The sequence below is a fragment of the Lolium rigidum genome, chromosome 1 (genome assembly GCF_022539505.1).
Source record: "Lolium rigidum isolate FL_2022 chromosome 1, APGP_CSIRO_Lrig_0.1, whole genome shotgun sequence".
NCBI classification, from domain to species: domain Eukaryota; kingdom Viridiplantae; phylum Streptophyta; class Magnoliopsida; order Poales; family Poaceae; genus Lolium; species Lolium rigidum.
The window spans coordinates 137,249,756-137,268,942 of NC_061508.1; the positions used below are offsets into that span (position 1 = coordinate 137,249,756).

Genomic DNA, 19,187 nt, shown 5'->3' on the forward strand with positions numbered 1-19,187 from the left:
TTTCTTCAGTTTTTTGCTAATCCTGATTGATGCATGTGATCCAAAACTCTTAAATTCACATTAAATAATAATAACTTTCATTTTAATTTGTAGATAGTAAGGTAAATTCAATATATAATGTTATTCTATTGATTTTATGGGGATAGTTCTTCTAATGTATTATCTATGTACATGTATTAATTGAAATAGCCTTACATGCTATAAGCTTTTGAGATTCCGAAAGTTTTTGTTTTCTATTTTAAAACCCCAATAGACCAAATGTCTCAAGATCATTAGATGTAGGTTATTTTCGGTTAGAACATCGGTCCGATCGGCGTTGAAAACTATATGGTCCTCTTAAATAGATATCAAGATGAATTTATCAAAAATTCAGAATCTAGACATCAACGTTTCAATTTAAACAACTATAAAAGACATATACATGTTATATAATTATTCATTAGTTCTATTTTTCTAGGGATATAGGGGCCCATATTAAACTTTCGCACAGGGCCCCTGTTTTCCCCAGCCCGGCCCTGTTGATAATCGTTGATACCATCTAGAGAATAGTCCGGTAGGTCACTCCGCAACTAATTAAATCAGAAAGTTGCTATGTCCGCTACACAACCATAGCCTTTTATTGTTCGAAAAAGTGCGAAAAAATATATTGTTCACAGGTGCTGAATCCGAAGAAATATATATGCACTACACATGGTTATAATTACCGGGTACAAACAACAAAATATGCACAAAAACATCTCATTGTATGGCATACCCAACCAGTTCAGTGCAATTGAACAACAATGCTACGTGACACCACAAAAATAATCAGATGAATTCAAAGGGGATAACTGACTGGTCCAAGTACTAGTTAAACTAGATGATGCCCCGCACGTTGCTTGCAGGAATCATGTTTCGGCAATACTGATAGTTGCAGTAAGATAAATGTGTTAAGGGTGTTGTATAGAAAATGACCATCATATTTAATAGAAAAAGTAAGAATAAGGCATAATGTTGTGTAGATTCATGTTTACTAGGAAGCATATAGAAAATGTTCATTTTATTCCAACTGAAAATTCTGGTAAAAATACTAAGCATCAACTCCAAATATATGCACTAATGCAATGGAAGGTGGAGGTTTGGTATGTCTGCTGCAAGTTTTCCTCTCTGTCTTCACAACAAATATTTTAGGATTAGGTTTCTACTTCTTCGCCACAACTCGTGTAGAAAAAATGAAAAGGATTTAGAACTTTTAAATTCAATTTGAATTCTACACCAAGTGAATTCACACAACGGTGACTACAAGAATGGCAACTATTGTTACCGTGTAGCCCAAACATAACAATGTGCAAGTCAATGGCATTTATATGTATCTAGTCACTGTAGCTATCAACCAATCAAGTCCTACTGGTTTGGAAAAAAAAGAATCATGCATGTATGTCAATTGTGATGGTTTGCAGCTCTCGGCAGTTAATTGTGATGGCACAACCCGGATCAGTCGAGATATCATGTACATACCATGTTATAGTGGAAAACTCAAGGAAAACGAAATTATATTGAATATAAAAGATACACACTGGATATAGTGCTAGTATAAATGGAATGCCTGTTGAAGGGATCATATATAATGTTGGAAGGAGGGAAAATGACATAATACTACTCGTAGAGATTTAACATCTTGATCTTCATGATCCAGGGAAGAGATGACCATGGCACATACCTTCATGGTTCGACCTTCTTCCTTGCTTGAAGCAATATTAGCATCCACTAATGTCCCTCGACATCTGTTCTAACCCAATATTGGTTGTTGTTTTTTCTTTTGAACATCTCTCCCAGGTGTGAAACATGGAATGGCTCCGTTTCTGTGTCTACTGCCCTTTCAACGCCAATGTCATACACATCTCTAGGCCTGGGCTGCTTCATTACCACGGACCAACCTGGATTATGTTCATCTTCCACATAGAACACTTGATCCGCCTGGTCGGGGAAAATAAAAGGCTCGTGCTCAATTTTATCTCCTTTGTGCATCAGATGTGAGAAGTTCACAAGTGTGTAACCATACTTGTCTTTCTGTATCCCTTCTTCAGAAAATACATCAATCCATTCACATTTAAACAACACCACAGAAAATTGCCCAGAATAGTTCAGCTCGACAATATCAATTACCCTCCCATAGTATGTCACATCACGTAAAACTGGATTTGCATTTCCTGCTGTCGCATAACGAGATGTTTTTGCGGTTACCATGACTCCACTATTTTGTGTTTTTTTATCCAAGCGTTTAGGCCTAAAACGAAAGCCTCTGGAGTTGAAAGCGCGATATCTTCTTGCTGCATGAACTGGGCCCCGGGACAGCCATCTAATATCATTTTTTATACCATTGATACCATTTTCTTTCTCCAGTTTCTTGATCCGCAATCAGAAGCATATTAAAATCAATGTAGTGGTACATGTAGAGCATGCAAAATATGGCACTTACATGAGCTCGAAACCATTCATGGAACTTCTCGTTCTGGGTCCTCTCGATAGTATCTACATTTAAATTGCGTCTATGGGTCATCTCATCAGCATGTGCTCTGCAATTTAATTTGCAAAAAAGTTTAATTAGGTAGGAAAAAGTTACTTATCAAACAATCTAGAAGCTTAAGGAATTACCTAAGGTATGAGTTCACATCAGAACAATTGAACAATACATATCTATGCGCCTGTACTTTCTCTAGACCCCTTAAAACATAATTCCCAGGATTTCCAACTGGGTTTCCAGCATGAGGAAATAAAGTTGATCTTCGTGGAATATCAGAACGCCCAACCAACTCCTCACTATCTTCGTTCCGTGAAGGCAAGTTATGTTTGGTCTCAAAACCAACAATATATCTTGAACAGAATGTCATGCACTCATCTGCCAAATATGCTTCAGCTATAGATCCTTCGGGGTGAGCTTTATTGCGAACATTTGACTTCAGCCTACCTAGATATCTGCATAAACAAAAATGAGAAGGACGAAATTTGTTAAACAATCTTTTTCTACAAAGATAGCATGCATCCCCGCTGTAAGAAGCTAGCATACCTTTCTGTAAACCACATCGAACGGTAGCACACGGGACCCCCTATTTTTGCCTCAGTTGCTAGATGCATAACCAAATGTACCATAACAGTAAAAAATCCTGGCGGGAATATCATCTCCATGCGACATAACGTCATTACGATTCTCTCCTCCAACTTCTCGAGATCGTCAATGTAAAGAACTTTTGCACTCACTTCTCTAAAATACCCACATAGATCAAACAACACAGATGTAACATTATCTGGGAGTAGATATCGTAGAGCAAGTGGCGAAGTTGTTGGATTAAAATATGACAGTCATGACTTTTGAGGCCCGAAATTTTCCCTTGAGGAACATTTACACAATTTGATATGTTTCCGGAAAACCCATCTGAAACCCTTATATCATGCAGAACCTTGCAACATTGTTGCTTCCCTTTTTTAGACATGTTATAAGAAGCAGCAGGCAAATAATATTTGTTATTAGGCTTTTTTTGTGGATGCAGCTCTTTCCTTATGTTCATTTGTTGTAGGTCCAGACGTGCCTTCAAATTATCCTTAGACTTGCCATCTATGCCTAGAAGTGTACCATATATATTCTCACATACATTCTTCTCAATGTGCATGATATCTAGATTGTGACGGAGTAAATTGGTGTCCCAATAGGGCAAAGAGAATAAGCCACTTTCACACTTCCGGGTTTTGGATTTCTCAAAGTCCTTAATTGATTTTATCTTGTCAAGAACTGCAGTTTGTGTATAAGCAATAGGCAGTACTCTATGTTCTTCAGACCCATCAAATGACTTAGCATCAAAGCGGAACTCGTGATCTGGAGGTAGAAACCGGCGATGCCCCATGTAACGAGTACTTTCTGCCCATGTTGGAGGCGTTTAGAACATGTTTCATCACGACACGGAAAACAACCAAAGTCACTACTGATACTATATCCTGCAACAATCGCTAGCCCAGGGTAGTCGCTCACAGTATACAATAAAACAGCGTAAAGATCAAACATCTCATCTCGAGATGCATCATATGTCCGTGTTCCTACTAGAAAGAGCTCGACTAGTTCCTCATAAACTCGGCTTCATAAATATATGAAAGTTCTTTCCAGGGTAAGATGGACCAGGAATGAGCAAGGTAAGCAGAATTGAAGATGCCTTCATACATAACCATGGTGGAAGGTTATAGGGTATAAGGACTACAGGCCAACAGCTATGTTTTGAACTCATCATCCCAAACGGATTGAACCCATCGATCGCCATTGCAAATCTAATGTTTCGAGGATCTGACGCAATGTGTGGATGCTTAGAGTCAATGTCTTTCCATGCCTTTGAATCAGCTGGATGTCGCAATGCACCATCCTTTGTGCGTTCCTCATCATGCCATCTTAATGCTGTAGCGGTTTCTTTGTGCATAAAAAGTCTCTTAAGCCGTGGCTTAATTGGAAAGTACCGTAACACCTTCTTAGGGCTTGCCTTTCTTCTTTCTTTCTTAGTTAGTGTGGTCTTATCTGGTTTGTTCTTCCACCTTGATTTTCCACATACAGAGCAGAAGTCATCATTTTCCTTTTCTTTCCAAAAAAGCTGACAATCTTGTTCACAAACATGAATTCTTTCGTAACTAAGCCCAAGCTTCCCAATGATCTTCTTAGCCTCAGCAAAAGTTTTAGGTAAATTCTTACCATCCGGAATTGCTTGTTGCAGAACTGCTAGCAAATCATTCAAAGATTTATTACTCCACTTGTTAGTCGATTTTATGTGGAACAGAATTACAAGGAAAGAAAGTTTTGATAGCTCACACCCTTTCCACAAAGTTTTGATAGCTCAGGGTGAGGATGATGGACCCATTACAAGCTTTGAGGAGGAGGATGCCTTCCCTGAACGAGCAACACAAACTAGGACGAGCAAGTCACAAAGTAATTACAAACTTAAGCTCAACTACTACTTTGTTTACGTAGAGTTTAGCTTGCGGTCTATTTTCATGTTTAGCCTAGATCACTTTTGTATCTATACTTGCAATTAACGGGTAAATGTTGTATGAATTAATTGCAGCAATGGTGCGTAAATCAAAAAGATTGAATGTGGTTCAGAGCCGTGCTCAGTACGCCAATGGAGACTTCGCCAATAGTGAGCAATCTCGGTCATCACGTGAGCTGCTTGAGACACATGAATTGGAAGATAACGAGGATCATCTTACTGAGCGAGATGACAATCTCGATAATGGTATGATACTAATTAAGTTGGCTTCCACTTAATTAACCCGCCTAGCTCTGTATACATTTATCCATTTTTTCTAATTAATCTGAATGCACACAATCACACCCGAGAATGGAATTTGTCATCATAGATTCATGCTCTTGATCAATTCTTTAGTAGGCTAACTTTCCTTACTTGTTCGATGCTTTTGACGTACTTAGGGTGATTTGTTTCCTTATTTAATTAATACTAATGTAAACCAAAATGCCAGGTGATGGTAAAGCTGTTGACAAACGTGGAGCACATTCCCTGCCAGCTGTTTGGAACATGCCAGATGGCGCACGCATAGTTGTAAAATGTAATAATCTTGGCCAGCCTATTGGGGACGAAGGTGGAGTCCTAGGGAAGTTTCTTGGCACAATAGCTAGACTTGGGGGCTATTGTCCACTTGACAAAAAGGATTGGCGTAATGTCAAGAAGGATGGTGGGGCTGACACAATACTTCAGTGTGTACAGGTATTCCAATATAACACGAGAAGAAAAATAGAGTTATATTATCTACCATACTATTTTACTTCCCTACGTGTGCTCTAGTATAAATACAATGGTGACCTAGCTGATTACATTTATTCATTATTTCTTAAAATCCAGACAAAGTTCTTGTATCCTGCTAAATGTGATAAGTGGATATTAAAAACTATCGGACGAGATTGGAGAAAATTCAAGGCTGGTCTTAAGAAAGAATTCTTTAATGCAAAGAAAAAAGAAAAGCTCGTATAAGCTTTGTCCAGAATATGTGGACAGCGACCAATGGCGTGAACTTGTCAACTATTGGAAATCCAAAGAAGGAAGGGTAAGCTTTCGATCATTTTTTAGTGGACTGTGTGGTGTTGTTAAGTACTGCATTGTCATAATGTTTTTATCTTAACAGGCAGTTAGTGAGAAGAACAAAATTAGCCGAGCATCTGTGAAAACATCTCATACAGCTGGTACAAAGAGTTATGCTCGTTGGGCTGAGGACCTTGTGAGTAATCTTGTTTTTTACATGTCATACATCTGGGACAATGCCTTGCCAATTACGCCTAAGGGACACACTACTTACAAGTTAAAGCTGGATATTGCCGTTTCTAGCTTTTACTGCCAATTCTTTGCTAAACTCAAGAAAATATTCTGAGCCGTGATCAATCTAATTGTATTGACTTTAGAACTTTTTGTATCCATGTATATTAGTTAGATTTGAACATATGTTAGATCTGAGCCATTCTTCTCAATTGATCAATATGAACAGCTTATATTCTGTATCTTTAATGGTGTAATAGTTTTCCCCATCACTTTTAATATTTTTCTACTTGTTTTGCAGCGACAAGAAGATCCTGAAAAGAAACAACCACATAGAGCGAAGGTTTATTTAGCGACTCATAGAAAAAAAGATGAAGAAAGAAATAAACATGTGGTAGGCTAATATAAGTTAAATTATTGCACAATATCAAGTTAACATTGAATCTAATAAGTAGCGTATGCCTTTGCCTTATTATTCTTTTACAGGCTGACTTGGCTGACTTGGAAAAGCTAATACATAATGAACCGGAGCTAGCACGGAGTGACCATGGAAAAGTTGCATGGAAAGGTGATGCCTTACATACAATTTTGGGGGAAGAAAAGCCTGGACAAGTGCATGGCATGGGTTTGCTTCCGAGTGCCTAACCAAGTTTATGGTCGGTTACCACGCTATCTCAAGAACATCAATATGACTACAACAAACGGGTCATCACATGCCGGAGAGAGTGATGTTATGGAGGAAATAGCAAAGCTCAAGCGGCGTATAGAAGAGCAGGACCAACGCATAGAAGAGCAAGACCAAATTATTGAAGGATTTAGAAACCAGGATGAAGTATGTGGTCTTATAAAAATTGCAATGCTAATTTTATTTTTGTACATTCACATAAATAAATAATGTACTGAAACTACTTTTTGATTCTGTAGGCCAATTTCCGCCAAGGCAATGATGAATCTCAGCTGGAAGTACCACAAAATAGAAGAAAGGTATTTGCTAATGTACCAGGCATGTGTTAGTTTTCTTTTTGAATTCTCTTCCTTAATATTGCACTTTTGTAGAGAGTTCATGCTAGTGGACCTGAGCAAGTACGCTTAGTGAGCAGACCAAAAGATACAATAAAGGTACATTTATTACTACAATCTATGGTGGACCTGAGAAAGTATGCTTAGTTAGCAATTTATTTTATTAACTTTCTCATTGTATGGAAGCATCGTCCTGACTGCGAGGGTAGCAATGAATTCTCATATCAAGGACAATCATCACTAACACCTCCTTTTCCTGAAGAACGGGAGGTAAATATTATTCGCTGACAAATCTACTTGGTTATCTATTAAGAAATCATGATATCTAATGTTTGTGGAATTAAAAGAATGCATTGTCAACTTCAGTTTCCTGAATCTCAACATTACAACCTTTTTATTTTTATTTCTTCGCAGATGAGAAAGAGCGGTGAGAATCTGGATGAAAATTCGAGAAGAGTGCACAAACAAATGACTCAAAACAAGACTCCAAGCCATATGTCCTCAAAGAAGAGATGTCGTCCTTCGGAAGAGGTAAATGAACAGTATGTTCATGTTGCATCCATGTCTCAGGTTATTTGTCTTTTTCTTATTAATGGTGGCTTTGATCCTACTGTAGATTCGTAATGGAGTAATTTTAAAATCTTCAATATATCCAAATAAAAGGCGCGTGGCATATGCAACTATTTTGGACAGTAATTCAAAAACATTGGTTGGTGGTGTTGAGCTGGGCCGACAATTTACACATGTGCAAATTGATGAACCTATTGGTGAAGATGAGCGCTTGGTAAGAGAAAGGGAGAAGTGTGTGACAATCGGTGATGCTTTTTCCTCCGGAGTAACAATTGCTTGGCCTTCGGCATGTGTATGTTCGTTCAAGAGTTTTGTTGTTATAATATTTTGATATATTTTTATTTTCATATATAATTGTAACTTTCTTTCCAGATTGAGAGGTTCAGTGGATGACTTGAGAGTTGAAATTGATGCTTTGTCTAACCATGGAGTGAAGATGGAAAATATGTAGGATTGGTCTGAGAAATATCGAAGGGCGATTGGAGCAGACCATGATTGGTGTTTTTGCATAGTCACGATGATATTAAGTATTTCATGTATTATAGGTTAGCTTAGTATGTTGAGAAATGTAGTAGTTTTTCTTAAATATGCATCGTCTATGTGTTCATTGTTATGAATGCTATGAAGTGACATGAAACACGTTGGTTTTATCTCCATAATGCAGTTCATATGCACGTGTTGCTCATTGTATGTATGATCCTTTTGTTATTACACAGGGTGGTATATGCTTGTCATTTTCACACACAAGTTTAACGAAATAATTTATCAATAAAATGCGAAAGTAAGAAATTCTAAACAAGCACCATATAAGGAAAACCAATGCATATTAAACATTGTGACTAACCGTGAGGTGTTACTACAACTAGATAAACATGTTACTAAGTATGGGACAAACAAGAATAGCTATGTTACAATATATAGAAAAACATGTTACTATTAATAGTGAAGCTGTGTTACTAGGGCCCTGTAGGCTCGCCCCAATCTTGAATAATTGTGTTACAGTAGTTGGTAATATGTGTTACCAACCGTGTTACTACAGCAAGAAAAACATGTTACTAAGGATGTTACTACTGTCATAAAAAGATGTTACTAGAACTTAAGGTAACACATATAGCTTGTGTTACTACGGTACGCTTGTAACGTGATTGTATGTGCTTATAGGAACAATTGTTTATGTGCTACAAAGACAACACCTAGTAACACGACATATAAGAACACATAAAAAAGGTGTTACTAGGAGGGTCAGTAACACCTTTTCTAAGCTATAGTAGCACATGACTGTGTTACTAGATCTCTGTCGTGGCGTAGTGTTGGTGGATCTTTCAATTTCTAACATCTTTTCCTCATTAGGTGAAACAAATCTACCATAAGAGTTACCATTAGCAGGATATGGCCTAGAATTATTGTAATTGTTATTTTTAATGAAATTCACATCAACATGTTCTTTTTGAGCAACCAATGAAGCTAACGGAACATTATTAGGATCAACATTAGTCCTATCATTCACAAGCATAGACATAATAGCATCAATCTTATCACTCAAGGAAGAGGTTTCTTCGACGGAATTTACCTTCTTACCTTGTGGAGCTCTTTCCGTGTGCCATTCAGAGTAATTAATCATCATATTATCGAGAAGCTTTGTTGCTTCACCAAGAGTGATGGACATAAAGGTACCTCCAGCAGCTGAACCCAATAGGTTCCGTGAAGAAAAGTTCAGTCCTGCATAAAAGGTTTGGATGATCATCCAAGTAGTCAGTCCATGGGTTGGGCAATTCTTTACCAAAGATTTCATTCTTTCCCAAGCTTGTGCAACATGCTCATTATCCAATTGTTTAAAATTCATTATGGTACTCCTCAAAGATATAATTTTAGCAGGGGGATAATATCTACCAATAAAAGCATCCTTGCATTTAGTCAATGAATCAATACTATTTCTAGGCAGATATAGCAACCAATCTTTAGCTCTTCCTCTTAATGAGAAAGGAAACAATTTTAATTTTATAATGTCACCATATACATCTTTATACTTTTGCATTTCACACAATTCAACAAAATTATTGAGATGGGCAGCGAGCATCATCGGAACTAACACCGAGAAAATTGCTCTCGCATAACAAGATTCGATAAAAGCGGGTTTAATTTCAAAGAATTCTAGCTGTAGTAGCGAGGTGGAGCAATAGGTGTGCATAAGAAATCATTATTATTTGTGGTTGTGAAGTCACACAACTTAGTATTTTCAGGAGTACCCATTTTAGCAGTAGTAAATAAAGCAAACTAAATAAAGTAAATGCGAGTAACTAATTTTTTTGTGTTTTTGATATAGGGTGCAAGACAGTAAATAAAGTAAAGCTAGCAACTAATTTTTTTGTGTTTTGATATAATGCAGCAAACAAGAAAGTAACTAAAATAAAGCAAGACAAAAACAAAGTAAAGAGATTGGATTGTGGAGACTCCCCTTGCAGCGTGTCTTGATCTCCCCGGCAACGGCGCCAGGAAAGTAGCTTGATGCGTGCAGTCGACACGTCCGTTGGGAACCCCAAGAGGAAGATGTGATGCGTACAGTAGCAAGTTTTCCCTCAGAAAGAAACCAAGGTTTATCGAACCAGGAGGATCCAAGAAGCACGTCGAAGGTTGATGGCGGCGGGATGTAGTGCGGCGCAACACCAGGGATTCCGGCGCCAACGTGGAACCCGCACAACACAGCCAAAGTACTTTGCCCCAACGTAACGAGTGAGGTTGTCAATCTCACCGGCTTGCTGTAACAAAGGATTAGATGTATAGTGTGGATGATGATTGTTTGCGTGAAAACGAGTAGAACAAGTATTGCGATAGATTGTATTCGATGTAAAAGAATAGGATCGGGGTCCACGAGTTCACTAGAGGTGTCTCTCCCATAAGATAAATAGCATGTTGGGTGAACAAATTACAGTTGGGCAATTGACAAATAGAGAGGGCATGACCATGCACATACATGATATGATGAGTATAGTGATATTTAATTGGGCATTACGACAAAGTACATAGACCGCTATCCAGCATGCATCTATGCCTAAAAAGTCCACCTTCAGAGTTATCATCCGAACCCCTTCCGGTATTAAGTTGCAAACAACAGACAATTGCATTAAGTATGGTGCGTAATGTAATCAATAACTACATCCTCGGACATAGCATCAATGTTTTATCCCTAGTGGCAACAAGCACATCCACAACCTTAGAACTTTACGTCACTGTCCCAGATTTAATGGAGGCATGAACCCACTATCGAGCATAAATACTCCCTCTTGGAGTTAAGAGTAAAAACTTGGCCAGAGCCTCTACTAATAACGGAGAGCATGCAAGATTATAAACAACACATAGGTAATAGATTGATAATCAACATAACATAATATTCTCTATCCATCGGATCCCAACAAACACAACATATAGCATTACAGATTGATGATCTTGATCATGTTAGGCAGCTCACAAGATCCGACAATGAAGCACATAAGGAGAAGACGACCATCTAGCTACTGCTATGGACCCATAGTCCAGGGGTGAACTACTCACTCATCACTCCGGAGGCGACCATGGCGGTGAAGAGTCCTCCGGGAGATGATTCCCCTCTCCGGCAGGGTGCCGGAGGCGATCTCCCGAATCCCCCGAGATGGGATTGGCGGCGGCGGCGTCTCCGGAAGGTTTTCCGTATCGTGGCTCTCGATGCGGGGGTTTCGCGACGAAGACTATATGTAGGCGGAAGGGCAAGTCAGGGGGCCACACGAGGGCCCCACACGCCAGGCCGGCGCGGCCAAGGCTTGGGCCGCGCCGCCCTAGTGTGGCGCCACCTCGTGGCCCCACTTCGTAAGTCCTCCGGTCTTCTGGAAGCTTCATGGAAAAATAGGCCCCTGGGCGTTGATTTCGTCCAATTCCGAGAATATTTCTTTACTAGGATTTCTGAAACCAAAAACAGCAGAAAACAAGAATCGGCTCTTCGGCATCTCGTTAAAAGGTTAGTGCCGGAAAATGCATAAATATGACATAAAATATGCATAAAACATGTAGATATCATCAATAATGTGGCATGGAACATAAGAAATTATCGATACGTCGGAGACGTATCATGAACCTTCATCTTGTCTTCAAGATCTTCAGAATTCGTCACTTCCTCACACGAATACCATTACCCACTAGATCTATAGCATCAAGTAAGAACTTGATATTACAACATGCATTTGCATATCAAAGTCAAACTTCATGTATGGATCTAGTCAAACAATGAAAATCCAATGAAATCCAAGAAGATTCAGCTTTGTGTTTATAATACACATCATCATAAGCCTGAATATAGTAGTTGAGTAAGACATCTCTAAACATCAGGCTCTGATGTGTAGTATATAACACCACATCAGATAGGTTTATATCGTGATACTTAGTACTCATATATGGAAGGCTACTATTTGTCTCATCTTTTACCTTAATTGCACAATTGCAATGAGATAAACTTGAAACAAAGTGGTTTAGGATAGTTAAGATTAACCTAATTTCCTTTGGAAGTTATTACTTAGCTTCCATTTTGTTGAGGACTACTTCACATGCTATCGCTAGACTCTAACATAGCTACTCTAAACTCCTAACTATTAGAGCATAGCTCCTATACTTTCAAGTGTTTCTATCCTAAGACTATGGTCATGACGTGCTTGGCACACTTCCCATGGTTTTGGAACACAAATCTTGCACTATTATTGAACGCCTAACTTCTTATTGTACTCTCCTAAGTATTTATGATGTTCTATTCCATCACATAATGATTCTCAGGTGAATCATATATGATTAGCAACTCTACCCTGTAAGTAGACATATATTATTCCTATCACTATTCCTTATTTCTCATGATTGACTCATCATGGTCTATACTACTCATATCACTTGTTTGTATTACTAACTATCAGTTGTTTCACAAGTTCAGATAAATTTTACTTACCCTATTACTTGTCTAGGTCTACATCTTCTATTAGGATATCTTCCTAATATACTTATCTTTATCACATGATATCGTTCATATTATAGGTCTGAATAACTCTTACTTATTCATAACAAATGTTGGTACACATCTTCCAATAGGATAACTTCCTTATGGTTGTATCCTTTCTTTGGTCTACCATGTATTGTATACCAACTGTGATCTACTCATCTATTATTTGAAGGACTTAATGGTATGCTACATATTTGGAATTAGCTAACTAACTTTACTTAGGAAAGGTAGGTAAGAAATGTTGACTCAAGTGTGTCAGGATTATTCTCAAGTGAATACCCATCTCAAGTCATAAGGAATATTTGGTTTACCTAGGACAACTTCCTATAGACACTACCAATCCTATAGGTCTCCTTTAAAGGGTTTTAATCCTAGGGTCAAAGCATTTGCTCTGATACCAACTGTGGTTACCCGGCATACCACTGCATGGTGTAGTATGCAAGTCTGATATAACACCAATGAAACACCGTTCCACTAGTATTATATCGCTCAGAGTGGTACAACAGAAACATATGCGGGTCCAAGGCATGTCTATAGAATTACACACAGACTCTGTTACATAAGATCATCACAGCCTCCTACTTTACAATGAGGTAAAACTTCAGATAACTCCAGAAGAACGACTCGTAGTCTAGTCTTATCACGGACTCTATTTGTAGAGTATTTAACTAGCTATAGGGCTAAGAATAGATTCTAGCTAAGTAGGAGCTAGGTTTAGGAAGCTAGTTCCCTTCTATGGCTAAACTAGGTTTTCTCCTTCTTGGATGTGGTGATTGTTTCTTTTGTCAGGTTCCTGTCTCTTGAAGTAGTTGTTGACTCCTCGGCCTTCGAGTTGCATGGTAGATCCTCCTTCGATGCCTCCATATCGAAGCAGGGGATTTAATAGTGGGATGAGTACGAGCGTACTCAACAAGTTCATTATAGGAAAGAGGTGTTTAATGCACTAGCTACAGCATTAGACCAGAAAGTCTAATACCAATGCAGGTTTTCATAACCATTTCTTCAAAAGGTTGTTTTTATTCAGAAGAGCTATGTCCGTCAGCCTTCACCGGTTTACTAGAACTTCATGGAGCTCCTTTCCGGCAGCGTTCGCAGTTCCATATCCCGGAACAGGGAGTGACAGGTCACGGTTTGTTACACTCTGCAGAGGTGTGTTGCTTTACCCATAAGAGATCTTAACCTTGGTGCCAACCGGGAATGACCCGTCCACACTTCATTTGGTGTGAGGACCGGTATAAGGTCTAGCCAATCATGTTCCTCCGCTACCTCGAACACCCACCCTTTGTTGCAAACTCCGACCCTGGGTCCACGCCGGTCCCATTATTCCCATAGATTTCAGGGTGGACCCCGACCACGACGTCAATGCAGGGCTCTACCATACATTCCTACGCCGGGAGCTGCAACCCATCATAGACCGCAATACCGTGGGGACTTAGGACTCCCTAGCCTCACCGCTTGCTCCTCGGGCGACAAGTGTACTACGGTCTCTACCGTGGGGACTTAGGGCTCCCCAGCCTCACCGCTTGCCCCCTTGGATTACAAGTGTACTACGGTAAAGCGCATCCGTTGATGAACGAGAGGTGGAAACACTTTTGACTACTCCGTCCCACTCCGGATCTTATGGTTAACACGGATATTACGGCACAAGAATCACTGGACGACATTTGTTGTTTAATCCTAGATGGATATAAACCCTTGCAATGGAACCTCCACCATATCAACACAATCCATGGTTCCATTGCCCACCACATAGTCATATTCATAGTTATAAAAATAGTGGTTTTGCTTTTCATGCGATAGTGATAAACATAGTACTTTGCAAGTAATTTGGTAAAAATACTCAAATGACATGAGCAAGTGATGAACTTGCCTTTCTTGACTGCAAGATTATGCAGGCAAGGTCTTCGATATGCAATAACTCCAAATTCTGAAATAACATCATCGTCCGGTAAGGACGATGTTTAGAAGATTGGCAAGGATGCAATAATGCATAAGTATGAGATGCAATCGCTCTAAACGTGACCTAACCACAATGATTTAGGATTAGTGAGTGGTAATGATTAGTTCAGGGTTTGTTGCACTTTTAGAGTGAATCACAAACAAGGTTCTTATTCAGGGTTGTGTTGTTTTAGGATCATAAGCAAGTGGTAAAATGTATAGTAACAATTATACATGCCAAAGAATAATAGTTGTATAATAAGTAAAGAGCAGTTGTCAATTTTAAGTCCTATAGTGCATGGTTGATGATTATTTATTATATATTTCAAACGAATAACTTTTGAAGAACATGTTCTTTATTAAAGAACAAGTATGATTATTAGGGTGGTGGAGTTCTATGGTTTATTATGGTTTCATTTAGTTTCTGGCGTAAGTATTAGATGGATCACAACCTAGTTGGATTCATCAACACCAAGTGCTTGTAGGTTGAGTTAAGCCTAGGCATCCTAAGCAATTATTTATACAAGGTTGCTATCAAGGTTGGTTTATCTTGCTAGTGATAGCTGGCTAGGGTTTATAGGTCCTTATAAACAGGGTTGATGATTATTCCTTATTTTCTTCAAAAGAATAACTTTCGAAGAACATACTTCTTAAGTAATAAGAAGTATATCAATTAGGGTTGAGGTGGTCTAGGTTTTACTGTTGGTTCTATTAAGTAAGAAATAATTGGCTCCTAAATAGGGTGGTTGATAGGTATCCAACACTAGTAGGGTTTAGTGGAATATGGTTAGGTAATGCTCAAGATTTGGCATAGTTGCTCCTGAGGTTCATCACATTGATGTGATGCTAAATAGGAATGAATAAGGGTGATGGATTTGGGTAATAGGATCTAGGGTTTACACTTGGTTGACCCTACTTGATTATTTAAGTCTGATGAAGATGAATATATGGGATACCCATATATTAGTGATAGGTCTTCCACATTTTATGTGAACATGACAAATATTTAGGTTCTACATGGTTCTATGATTTAAAAGAAAGTAGGATGAGCACATGATATAACCTAGGGTTTAGGTTTAGGAAAAATTAGGGTTCGCATGAATTAATGGAGCTAGGGTTTGTGCATAATTGAATTAGGGTTTTGGTTTCACATGAAATGATAGGGTTGTAATATCATTCCATGTGGAATTTAGGGTTTGCTATTTAACATTTAATTCTATGATTAATAACTTCATCTTAAAGTTGAAGTTATTAATAACTTTGAAATAAAATAATATTGAACTTGGCATTTTATTGTTTTTTAAAGAATTAATAATTAAGGTAATTTATTATTTAGGGTTTAAATCCTTCTAATAAGGATTTAATAAATTATTAATAAAGGAAAATTAGTTTTATTATTTCCTTTATTTGCTTACTGGTTTTTATTTGTTTTAGAACTTTTTCTTAATTTCTGAATTTTTGTTGCATTTTGAATAAAAGAAAAGACTTAATTATTAAGTTTAAAACAATTAAATTTTTATTAAAGATAAAAATTTCATATTATATTTTTATTGGATAGAGTTTAATTTTCTAAGAATTTTGATATCTTATTTATATTTTTCTGAGTTATAAAGAATTTTCTACATATCTATAAAGTTTCAGTAATAATTGAATTGAAATTAAAATAAAGAAAACGGTTTGATACCGTGGCAGACCCTAACCCTAGTCACTGACCTGTGGGGTCAGTGACACGTCGACTGCCATGTGAGCAGCGACCAGTCAAAGTTGACCGGTAGTTTGACTCTACCGGCGGTTAAACGCCGGCGAGTCAGCGCGCGGCGGCGCCGCCGTTTTACGGCACCCCCAGACGCGCGACTAGGCTTTTCCGAACCCTCTCTACGCACTGAGGCTGCTGGTGGTGTTGGCCTCTCGAGAAACTCACCGGAGCATCGCCGGAGACCATGTCTGCGGCGGCGCAGCTTCGGCCAAGTGTCGAAATGAAGCTACGGGTGGCCATTTGATGCAAATTATAGGGCTACAGGTGCGTATTCATACCCTGGTTCTGTTGAGGTGGTCGGCGATGATGATCGTGGGCGGAGACGAGCTCAATTGCTTGTATGCCGGAGATGAACTGCGAAAGGGAATCTCCAAATTGGCATCATTCACTGCTCCCCCGGATGCTATCTTCCTCCTAGATGCTCTACTCGACAAGGCGCATCTCCTGGATCTCCGCACGGGTGCTGGGGGTGGCTCCAACCGTCGGGTTCTTCCTCGACTCCGGCGGCCAGTAGGTGGAAATGGCGAGAGAAGGAGAGGTTCAGAGGACGATTGAGTGAGCGGAGAGGCACTAGGGTTCGCCGGGGAGTTTCAGAAAGTCGTTATAGCTCATGGCGAGGCTTAGAGCGTCGGCTCGACGGCGATGACTGGCCGGGATGAACGACAATGTCGGTGCATGATTCGGGCACGAATCTTGGCGATACAGGATAAGGTGGACGCGAGAGAGGTTATGGGCAGCTCTGGCTTGGTCGATGGCGTCCGCGTTCGTCCTTATCGACGACGGTGAGGTGGCCGGCGAAGTCCTGCACGTCGTCTCGGTGGCGTTCATGCGAGGAGGAGAAAGAAGACGATGGCCTGGCGAAACGGTATGCTGGGCTGGCCCTGGGCCGATGCTGCTGGGCTGCTGGTGGGCTGCTCGGCAAGGTAAGGTCCAGGTGAGGCTTTTCTTCTTTTTCTCTTTTATTTATTTTCTGTTTTATATTTCTCTTTTGATTTCTGTTTTTAATTCAAATTTCAATCATTCTGTTTTGCAGGTGTTTGAAAATTGGTCTTTTATGAAGACTAATAAAAGTATTATTGTAATACTCAATTGTTTTGATTAAACATTTCACATATGTGAGCTTTATTACAAATTGTAATTAATCATGATTTTATGCACTCATTTTAATTTCCTTTTTCTTGTGTACTCAAATCTATTTTGAATTATAAGGGTTGATAATTTCTACTCTTAGTGTTTTAGAATTTATCATTAGGGTTTGAGCTCTTAATTGAGAATTTAGTTCCCTGCATATGATTTTATGTGATCCTCTATTTATTAAGATCTTGTAATTTTGATTATCACTCTATGTCAAGGTTAGCACTAGTATTATATTTTAATAACACTTTGATTTACCTAGAGTAGACATCACTCTCCTCATGGTTGGACTTTGGTTATAAAGATAAGTGGTTGTTAATCACACTTATGGTTCTAATTATAAGATGTATCACAAGAGTTTTCCCAGGTTTAATAATTATAGCTTAAGACTTTATTAATGTGTCATACTAGGTTTCTAATGATATTTACCTAATGGCAATTGGTTTGAATCTCAGTTATGGCCTAGGTTTATATTATGATCACCATAGTGATACATAAACTAGGGTTGAGGTTTAATTCTAGGTTGTGAGATGAGATGACACCATATTGCATGTGCTAGGGTTAATCTCCCCTAACCATGATGAGGTGGTGGCTTAATTAACATTTTATGTTCTCCTTTAGTTACTAAGATATTGAGAATTGGTTTTATATTCTACCAATTAACTTCTATTACTATCCTCAATTTATCATTAATGTAACTAAAGTTGTTATAGTTCTTTTTATAGTTAACATTGGTCATATGGATGGATGGTTTCTCACCATATTAAATATGGAGTTTTACTCTAAGGTTTTCTTAGGTTCTTTATTTTATGAAATATAGATATGGTAGGATTCTACTTATGATCGCCAAATGGTTCACAAGTAAAAGATAAGATATAAGCCTAGGGTGGCTTACTAGTTATCTTCCTATAATTTCATGTGGGAATGAAATCTACTTATTCTAGTAGGGTTTAACTTATCCTCACATACATCCAGAGCATGATCATGGATTAGGCATGATTAACTTGTTCTTAATATCTTTACCTCAAATTCTTAGGGTTTATGATCATCACTTAACTTATGATGATCAATTAAGATATAGCACTTCTAATTTACCTTCTTGTATGGGACTACTATGATTGTCTCTATAGTTTATATCCCAGGAGAATGCCTGAGATATTTACTTAAAGTTCTCTCAAGAACTGATGATTTAACCATTTGGATATTTGAATAAATAGAATTAGGACTAGTATGGATGGTCTCTCTCATTTGGGAAGGACTTCAATGCTAACCTAATATTAGGCTCCATAGAGATTGATGTGATCATCAAGATCTATGTTTAACATCAATGGTTATCTCTCTCTAGGGTTGTCTTGAAGATGATGATTTGAATACTTGGATGTATATCCAAGGTTTAACTCAAGGTTTGTTATTGCTTGTTTAATAATTATAATAGAACTCTCACCTCTCTAGGTTTGATGTAAAACTATTTGGAATAGGG

The 19,187-nt window shown here is 38.4% G+C and overlaps 1 protein-coding gene and 1 long non-coding RNA gene across 2 annotated transcripts; both read left to right on the plus strand.

Annotated features, from left to right (window-relative positions):
- The first annotated feature begins 5,994 nt into the window (after positions 1-5,994).
- LOC124682430 lies at positions 5,995-6,805 on the plus strand. The gene is made up of 4 exons (XR_006996282.1): positions 5,995-6,072; positions 6,151-6,243; positions 6,580-6,672; positions 6,765-6,805. It is a non-coding gene; the product is annotated as an uncharacterized LOC124682430 (long non-coding RNA).
- Positions 6,806-6,825: 20 nt separating this feature from the next.
- LOC124651892 lies at positions 6,826-8,261 on the plus strand. Its single transcript, XM_047190912.1, has 7 exons — positions 6,826-7,110; positions 7,203-7,262; positions 7,335-7,397; positions 7,485-7,568; positions 7,713-7,829; positions 7,915-8,082; positions 8,241-8,261. The coding sequence occupies exons 1-7, from the start codon at positions 6,826-6,828 to the stop codon at positions 8,259-8,261; spliced, it is 798 nt and encodes a 265-aa protein (XP_047046868.1).
- Positions 8,262-19,187: the final 10,926 nt, after the last annotated feature.

Coding starts and splice junctions, on each gene's coding strand:
- LOC124651892 (XM_047190912.1), top strand. CDS start 6,826: ATGGAAAAGTTGCATGGAAAGGTGATGCCTTACATACAATTTTGGGGG. Junction 7,398..7,484: donor GACCAAAAGATACAATAAAG/GTACATTTATTA, acceptor ATTGTATGGAAG/CATCGTCCTGACTGCGAGGG. Junction 8,083..8,240: donor TTGGTGAAGATGAGCGCTTG/GTAAGAGAAAGG, acceptor CTTTCTTTCCAG/ATTGAGAGGTTCAGTGGATG.